This window comes from Choloepus didactylus, chromosome 2 (genome assembly GCF_015220235.1).
Source record: "Choloepus didactylus isolate mChoDid1 chromosome 2, mChoDid1.pri, whole genome shotgun sequence".
Taxonomy (NCBI): domain Eukaryota; kingdom Metazoa; phylum Chordata; class Mammalia; order Pilosa; family Megalonychidae; genus Choloepus; species Choloepus didactylus.
In genome coordinates this window covers 122,567,752-122,577,344 of record NC_051308.1, presented here as the reverse complement: position 1 = coordinate 122,577,344, position 9,593 = coordinate 122,567,752, and the positions used below count along the sequence as shown (strand labels likewise).

At 40.2% G+C, this 9,593-nt stretch overlaps 1 protein-coding gene across 1 annotated transcript in view; it reads left to right on the top strand.

Moving 5' to 3' along the window:
• The first annotated feature begins 405 nt into the window (after positions 1–405).
• The window catches only part of CD101 (CD101 molecule), a 39,173-nt gene continuing 29,985 nt past the window's right edge, over positions 406–9,593 (top strand). The window contains 2 exon segments of the mRNA XM_037815048.1: positions 406–522; positions 8,340–8,720. Coding sequence (XP_037670976.1) covers positions 480–522; positions 8,340–8,720 — 424 coding nt within the window. The 5' untranslated portion in view covers positions 406–479.

Here is a 9,593-nt window from a genome sequence, read left to right as displayed (position 1 = left end):
AGTAGGGTCTGTGTGCAAACCCAGAAAATCTGACTGGAATCTGTTGTCTTAATTACCCCTTGTATCACCCAGGTTCCTGTTTTCCAGGTTCCCTTCTCTCATTTCTGTCCCAAGACGGAAGGAGAGGTGTGGGCCGAGAAGAGAAAATTTCTGGTTCCTTCTTTATGTATTTAGTTTTCCTCAATTCTCCCATGATTACCTAATGATACATATTTAGCCAGAATGAGGCTCATCTTTTCTTATGTCTATCTGTATTTGTCTACCTAACCACAGAGATAATTTTTTCAAACCCAATTTGAGTGATTAGCAAAGAACCATATAAAGCAACCAGTTTTGCTTTTTGCAGCCATCTCTGTTTCTCAGTGGGCTGAAAACCACATCACTGCTTCCTCTTTACCTTTGTAGCAAGAACATAGCATTTGTCACCAGCTTCTAAGCAACTTCAGTGACACTACCAGGAAAGGTCTGTACTGGTCCAAATGGCACGCATCCCACATGTGGCATCTTTCATCCTCTTTCTGAGTAAGTTTTGTAATTCTGCATGTTTTTGTTATCACTGGAGCTAGCACCCTGGAGGCTGTTGGGTGATGAAGCCGGATAATTTGGTCTCTGTAGGAACAACTATACCACATATTTCTGGTGTTGGAAATAATTTTTGGCTTTTACTAATTGTGGTTCATGGCTTACCTAGGCATTCTTGAGTTCCAGGGATGCAAAATTGCTTGATTGAAGGTCCATGTACCTGATCCCACTCTTTTTTCATATGTATTTATGTTGTGTTTGTGCATTTGGATTGTCAGTTTTGCCTGAACTGCTTTTACCTCATCTTCCTGGGCTAACCCATCCTAAGAGAGAGTGAGAGGCTTTGCTCCCCAGACTGAGAGGAGACCCTAAGGTTTGCCTAATGTTAGGGCTTGACTTGGTAAATGTACCTGGGGATGTGGCTGAGTAGAAGGAAAGGTTATGAGAGTACTTAGTGATTTTACGCTAAGCTGAAAGAAGGTTCTGGACTTCACCTGTTAGCTGAAGTGGGAATTGACTACTTAGGGACTCAAAAGGGGGCAGGAAGATCCACTGGGCTCTGCTGAGGGGCACATGAAGCAGGCTTAGGTGGAGGCATTTACACATTTTAGAACAGGGTGGAGGAAGAGGAAACTTTGGATGTGAACAGGAGAATCAGATGAACTGCGCAGGGAGGTAGCAGTGCTTTTTTTGTGCCGTGGATTCCTCTGGCATCTGGTGAAGGTCATGGACCCTGTTCAGAATAATTTTTAAATGCATAAAATAAAATACTTTGGACTACAGAGGAAGTAAATCATTGAAATGCAGTTATCAAAATAGTTTAAAGAAATCATGATATAGTAATTTATGGGCTTCTATACACATTAAATAAGCTCTAGAGATGGGTCTCTTAACTACCAAACTTCAAAGTAGTGATGAGTATAAACAACATTTCAAGATATCTGCTACAGCCATAATGTGATGTGAAAATATCTGTGGTCGCAATTGGTGGCCAAGTCACAGTTGTTGATAATGATTCTGTGGTTTTTTGTTTACATTCATAACTGAAGGAAATACTAAATTTTCATTAGAGCTTAGGGAAGATAAACATGCAAGTTTTTTCATCCAAGTTTTGAACTCTTTAATCCTATGTGGGGACCCCAGGTTCTGAACCCCTGCTTTAGAGAGAATGGATTGTGTTAGTGCAGAGACTTGAATGGCTGGGACAATATAGGGGCTAAATAGCTGTCATTGGTGTGACCAGGGATGTGGCTAAAGAAGTAAAAGGGACCAGCATACATTCAATACAGAGGGGTTGCTTAATAAACATTGGTTGAGTTAAACTGGGTTCAGGTCTCAAGGAACTTTGGAGGGCTGGATGCAAGGATCAGATTCTGAAAGAGCCTTGGGGGGAGAGGGCTATCTGCAGGGGAAGTTACCAGGCCTGTTGCTAGCAAATTGATGCCACCAGACCGGACAGGCTTGGCAGGCTTTGATGGATAGCAATCAAAGACTAGTGGTGATCCTTTGGGGACTGACGTGTTGCTGCCTATCCTGTTCAGTTGTCTGAGTGTGATTCTCAAGTGTATGTGCTTTCTATATTTAGACAGCATTTTTGCCTTGTGGGCTTAAATTGTGCAATAAGAGAATTACAAATTCTCTTTTTTTTTTTTTTTTTTTTTTTTTTGAGCAGGCTGGAAGGCCTAGGAGGAAGGAACATTAATAAAGGTGTAAAAAGGGGAAGTTGGAAGCTTTTCCTTAACTCATTTGAACAATTACCTAAACTGGGTTAAATATTTATTTCTTCCAAATTCTGACTCATTCTGAGCACTAATCTTGTATAGAACCACAGTTTTCATGTGGCGATTACATAAATCAGGAGATAACCTGGAAAAGCTTTGGAAGCCAGCCATTTGTCAAACACAGAGGGGAAATGAAGGAAATTAATTAAATGATGCTCAACTGATAAATTACATAGTTGAGCAGATGTATTCTTTGTCTTAATGCATTTTAAAATATAAATATAAAGACTGATTAATCCTGTAAGGAGATGATGCTGGTAAGGATGTGGTGCTGATGTCAATGTCAAGGGTAAGCAGTTAGCAGTTAGCAGTTAGCTCTGCCTGCCTCACCCTGACGAGCTGCCTTACAAATAAAGGCCATTAACATGGGAGGGTTCTGGGAATGGGGTGGTGTTTTACTCATGAGATGTTATTCATGGGGAGAAAAAAAAAAGATTCCACTTAATTGTGGATGGAAGCTTAGCCTATCCTCCAAGTATATAGGGTTTTTGTATATGAAAAGAAGTTGCTTATTTTATTTGCTGTTCCCAGGTAAGTTTTGTATAAGGCAGAACCATTTGAATTACTGTTTTTGTGTATGAAAAGTGGTCAATTATCAGCCCTTTTATATGTTTCAACTTGAAATGGTCAGTTTGACAATCCCCATGATATATATATATTTTAAGCCAGTACCATTAGGAATTTTTAATGTTTTAAAAGTGTGACTTCAATGTTAGTACATAAATGCTGAGCTGTGTGCCAGTCAACGAGAACTTGGGCTGTTGTGCAAAGAAAGGTAACTAACCCACTGTTCTTAGAAGAGAAAGCAATGGGACAATTCTCTGAGATATTTCACCCTTTAGGAGTTGGAGAGATATGTACTTGGAACAATTACTGGACTGCTGAGAATATATTTATAATAAAATGCTTCAGTGTGTGATCCCAATGCATGGCCATTTGAAATGACCTCTGTCAGTCCTTCCTTTCCACCTCAAAAACATCTGTGGAACCCCATAACATTTCCTTCACTCTTCTCAGAAAGCAGTGCCCTCCCAACCATGTTCTTGACCTCAAACCTCTACTAAGACCTTACTCCAATAATCATCCCCTCTCTGGCTTTGTCCACCTCTACCCCTCTACAGCTCTTCATTCCACCTATAAACTTGTAATGGTGCCATGTCCTTCTTGGCCTTCACTACTTCTCCCCATCCAGCTACTCTTTCTTGCTTCCATCTTATTCTTCTCTTTCCTTTCTCCATGAAACTTCTTGATGAAGTTTACACTTTCTGCAGTTACTTCTTATCCCGTGAAAACTGCTGCTTCTGTTCTATTGAAATGTCTTTTTCAAAGGTCTCCACTGACACCCTCATCATCAAACGAAATGAACTTTACTTTGCCTTTAGAGTCCTCAACCCCTTGGTCCCTTAGCAGCATTTGGCAGTGCTGTGAGAAGCCTTTCTTGGAACATTTTGCCTCCCTCGGTTTCTTAGCCACTGTCCTGGCTGTCCTCCTACCTCCCTTACTCTTCCTTTTGTGGGTTTTCTTCCTCATCCTGTCCCCTAGATAGAGATTCTCTAGTAATGTCTTCTTAGCCCTCTGCCTTAGATTCCCTAACACTTCCCAATAGTTAAATGCAATTGACCTAATCTACATCTATAGCACAGACTCTCCTTGGATATAAACAGGCTTTCACAGGAGGCAGTGAGGAGCCATTAAGACAACAATAGATTTGGCAGTTTCAGATCTGAGTTCAAGTTTGGATCAACCACTTAGGAGTTTTGACCTTGCTAAATATGGGACCATCACAGAGTTTTTGAAAGGATTAGGTCACAAATATTTTCAGAGTTGAGTAGATTTTAAAGTACTGTTGGGGAAATATAATTACCAAAAAAATCTTCCCCCAACCCAGAAAACCTCTCCAAAAAGGTACAAGATAAAGAAAACCAAATCTTATTGTTGAATGAGCATTAAACCAGAATGTGATGCATTATGGGCATCTGCTAAAGAGATTGCAGAGACACAAAGAAAGCTCACCCTTTTTATGTAGCTAAGCAGAAACAACCAATTATATACATGTTCTCAAGATATTTCTCCTACCTTTAGGACTGGAGGTAGGTTTACAATTTGAAGCCAGGAGTACCCCTGATGTTATCCTCATCTCTTCCCAGGAAAATGAGAGATATCTTCTTTGATCTTCAAGTAATGGTTTCCTTCCTTTAGGAAACCTTCTCCAGTGGTGAAATGTGCAAAAGGCTTATTTAACCTTTAACAAAGATTGACATGCATTTCAAAGGGACAGAGAAAGAACTTACAAGTTTTCTAAGGTAAATGCTGAAAGAAAAGAGTGGGGGGTGGGGGGAGAAGACTCCCTTTTGCACCAGGGAAAAGTAAATCTTTTTATTTTCCTTTTTGGATTTGTATTTACTTTTACAGGATGGATAGATAGATAGATAGACAGATAGATAGATAGATAGATAGATATAGGTATATTCATTTCCAGGTATTTACTGGACATCTCTTTATCTTTACTCCATGGAACTCCAATTTAATATTTTCAAGACGAATGCATTGTTTTCTCCCTTCCCCTGAATACACAACAGTAACTGTTTCTGAAATCTTATTTCTGTTGAGAGTACCATTCTTCCAACCAACCTCATAAAAACCTGGGTATCTACTTTGATTTCCTCCTACCTCCTATCCCTCCATCCATCCCTACTACCTCCAAACATCTAAGACACTGAAAAATTCTATAGATTTTATTTCCACATGGATCTTAAATTATAGTCCCTTCTTTACATCCCTACTGCCTTTGTTACCTCCCTCCTAAGCTACTGTAATTACCTCATGTCTGTTTCTAACTTCCATCATCTTAACAACCGTCAGATTATTTTTTCTAAGTTTGTTCAAACATTTCCAGTGGTTTCCCATTGCTCGAATGAATCAAGTCCAAACTTTTAAACATGAAAATCAGGTCCTTCATGCTCCGGACTCAAATTTCCTGTCCAGTTAACCTTCATGCAACCCTCCCCCAATTCAAATGAACGTCTCCTATTCTTCAGCAAGTCTTTTGATTCTGTACCCACACGGTCTAGTCAAGAAGCCCCTTCACCTAAAAGTGGGGAGACACTGACCCTGCCATAATCTTTCTAGTCCATCAAAGTCCATCTCAAATGCCGTCTTCCACAGACCTCTAACCCACCCCAAACAAATGTGATCTCTCCCTTCATCCGATTCTTCAAAGCACTTTTATTATATCTCGGAGAGCAATGACTACCACCCTGCTTTATTAAACCATAAAATCTAGAAGTCAGAGACTCTCCCAAACTCAAGCACCTGAAATACCATAAAAATTTGAATAATTATTTATTGAATTGGCAATTAAAACAGTTAAAATGAATGTTGGTTTTTAAATATTTTTAATGTGGTAACCATCTCTCTGAAAAGTGATGGAAAAGGAGAGGTATTGCCTACCCACCAAAAATTATATTGTTTGGGGAAACATGCCCCAATAGGGAATGGTTAGTGGTAACTCAGAGACCATGTTCTTAACAACATTTTTATTATGAAATATAAAACATAAGGAAAAGTTAATAAAACATAAATGTACAGTTTAGCAAATAATTACAAAGTAAAACTGGTGCAATCACTGCTCGGCTTGAGAAACAGAATATTGCTGGGACCCCAGAGGCACCTGCCCACCCTGTGCCGGGTGCCCTGTCCAGATCACAAACTCCCCCTTGCCCCACAAGCGGCCACTCTCCCGACTTTCGGGATAACCACTTCCTTGCTTTTCTCTGGTGCTACCCCTTATGTATTTATCTCTAAACCATACAGTGTGTTTTTGCCTGTTTTAAAACTTATAAATATGAGTAGACTCATTCTGTATATAGTCAAAAGGATTCAAAAGGGTTTTGCTTCTTTCATTAAAAATCAGTATCCATGTTATTGCAAGTAGTTGCAATTCAGTCATTTTCATTTCTGTATTGTATTCTGCTTTATGAATATACCACCGTTTGTCCATTCTACTGTTGACAGACATATGAGCTGCCTCTAGTTTGGGGCTATAATGAGCAGTGCTGCTCCGAAAACCCGTGCACTGGTATCCTGGTATGCAGTGCACATGTTTCTCTAAGGCATATATCTCTAAGATATATGTCAGCATCACTGAAAAGTGACTTAAACTGCCTTCACTGTGTAACTTTTTGGTAGGTGTTTTAGTTTCCTTTGGCTTCTTAAGTAAGTAACATACAGTGGTTCATCTTAAACAATGGGAATTTATATTACGGTTTTGAGGCTAAGAGAAAATCCAAATCAAGGTGTCATCAAGGCGATGCTTTCCCCCTGTCATTCTGGGGCTGGCTGCCAGGCATCCGTGGTCCTTAGCTTGTCACGTGGCGAGGCCCGTGGCTGCATCTCCTGGTCTCTCCCTTCTCTTCCGGGTTCTGCTGATGTTCAGCTTCCGGCTGCTCCCTCTGTGGCTTTCTCTCTATCTGAATTTCATTCTGCTTATAAAGGCCTCCAGTGATAGCATTAAGACCTATCCTGATTGAAGTGGGCCACACCTTAACTGAAAAAAGTCCTACTTACAATGGGTTCACACCCACAGGAATAGGTTAAGTTTAAGAACATGTTTTTCTTGGGTACATATAGCTCCAAACCACCAGAGTAGGTAATAACTTAAAATTTTCTAAAGTAGTCTAACTTCTATTATTCCTAGTACTTATTACGAAAGAGCATAATATATGACATTAACTGCAATTCACAAAAAATTAATATGTTTTATATTATTGTTGGAAACCTGTGAGGTGTTTGTCCGTTTTACCAGTTTTGAATTGATCATACACATATGCAATTTTTAGTTGATTCCATCTGGTAACTGTTTGCCCTTTCTTCCCTCTTCTGAAGGCCCTCTGCTAGCCTTCAGAATTGTTTTCATCCCAGAATGACTAGATGTAATGGTATATGTAATGTCATTTTTCCTTTCCCTCACTTTTTTTTTCTCACTCTACTCTCCTTTAGTTGTACTCTATGTGGATCCACCTATTTCAGCAGACATTCAAATGTCTTTCATGTCTTCTTATGACCTCTACTCTGTTAATTCCATAGTTTCATCAGTCACTCCCCATTGGGCCCTTCTGATGTCTCTCCACCCATCCTCCCCTTGCACGGGCCTAGGCCTTTGGCAAAAGATCTCCGTCGTTTGTTCTTTGTTCTTTCTGTAACATAAAATAAACTAGCTTTTAATATTAATCATACTAAAGAAACATATACTTTCGATTTCTGAAGAATGCTTGATTCTGAAAATTTTACCATGTTATCATTTAATCGTGTTTCCTCCTCTAGACATGATAGTTAAGATGTGCTCCAACAGAGAACATCCCATAGTGGTCCCAACTGAAAAGCTAAAATAAATTCTGATTTCAGATCCTGCTGGACTTTATAGCAATCTATGCTGTAGTGGCTCTTTTAAAAAAATTACAAGGTATAGAAAGGAAGTACAGGCTGCTCTTCAGATGCTAATTTTAGCTAGTCTTACATCAGACCTGGCCAAGAGCTACAAATAGTTCCAACCAACCAGCAAGAGGCACCAGGGGGAGAACCAAACACTTTTCCCCTCCAGCAAGGACTTCTGTGGGGACAGCCCCCATGGCAGGTACCCTGGAATTTGAGGCTTAAGGATGTCTATTTTGTATTTTTCCATTCTAAAAATAATGTAAAAGGGAAATTTGTATGCACTGAATTTACATTAAAATCCGGCCACTTAGATAAATAGATATGTTTTATGGAAGTGGCTGTGATAACACCAACAAAGCTAAGCTTTCTTTTTAAGAGACTAGTGATTACTATGGAAGTTAAAGTTATAAAAGAGCAATTAACTCATCAAGACTTTGCACTACTGCTCAGCCCAAAGAAGTCATTGAACATTTGAGTTGATGATAGCTAATAACCTGCTATCTCATTTACCAGAATTGTAATACAGGGAACTACATAATGTGCTACATTGGGTACTGGAGCGCTAATCTATTTTTATGCCTCTTTCTTTCTCCTACTTGCAAGCTAAGCTCAGCATTGGCCAAAGACAAGTGACGGTTCAGAGAGGACCGCTGTTCAGAGCCGAGGGTTACCCTGTCAGCATTGGCTGCAATGTAACTGGCCACCGGGGGCCCTCTGAGCAGGATTTCCAGTGGTCCATTTACCTGCCACGGGCCCCATCACAGGAAGTCCAGATCGTCAGCACCAAGGATGACACCTTCTCTTATGCATTGTACGCTCCGAGGGTGCAGAGGAAGGAAATCTATGTGGAGAGGGTCCGGGGCGATTCAGTCTTTTTGCACATCTCAGAGCTCCAGGTGAAGGATGCGGGCAAGTATGAGTGTCACACACCAAACACAGATGGAAAATACTATGGGAATTACAGTGCGAAGACAGATCTAATCGGTAAGCTCTTGGCCCTTTTCCTTGAGAAGCCCGAGTTTCTGCCATCACAATGCCTTGCAATGTGATGTGACTTTATTTCATCCCATTTGCTTTGATGAAAGAGCCCATTTACCCCTCTCTATATTTTGGAGATTTGTCACAAATAAGTATCTCAGAGTCTCTGAAACTGTCAGGTTATTTTTACCAATCATCTTTGCCATGAAGATTTACGGGATGTGTAGTCTTCCCAAGATCTCATTCACAGCTGATAGACTGATAACAGTAACAGCATTAGATGAAGCTTTGATTATTTTCCTCACACTCTGTCCTTCTTGGGAGCTGAATATTGACTCGATGAGAGACCTAGTATTAATATCATAGATAATAAGTCATTCCCTTGGAAATGCTCATTCTCAAACAACCCTTCCCTAGCATATTTACCTAGGGGGAAGAGGACCAGTGTCCTTGCAGTTGTCATTTTATTCCTTTGCCTGGAATATCTATCACCCCTTTTTCACCCTAGGAAACTCCTACATATACTTCAGGACGAAGTTTAGATATTATATCTTGTGGGGAACCTGTCCTGACTGCCTCAGGCAGTATTCCCACCTTTATTTCCTCTCAATGTTCTAGTTACACCACTATTGTTAACGCTCATCCAGTTATCTGATAACTGGCTATTAATAAGACCTCTTTCCTACCTAACCCTGGGCCCCTTGAGGAGAGAAAGCTTATCTTGGCTCCTAGCACAGTGCCTAGCACTGATTAAATGCTGAGTAAATGTTCATAGACTGAATCTAAGTACTGCTTTAACATAAGCTTCGACTCCGTGATTTCATTGGAGGAAGAAGGAGAGAGTGGTAGGGTAGTAGGATGGTTACCAAACTTTGGAAA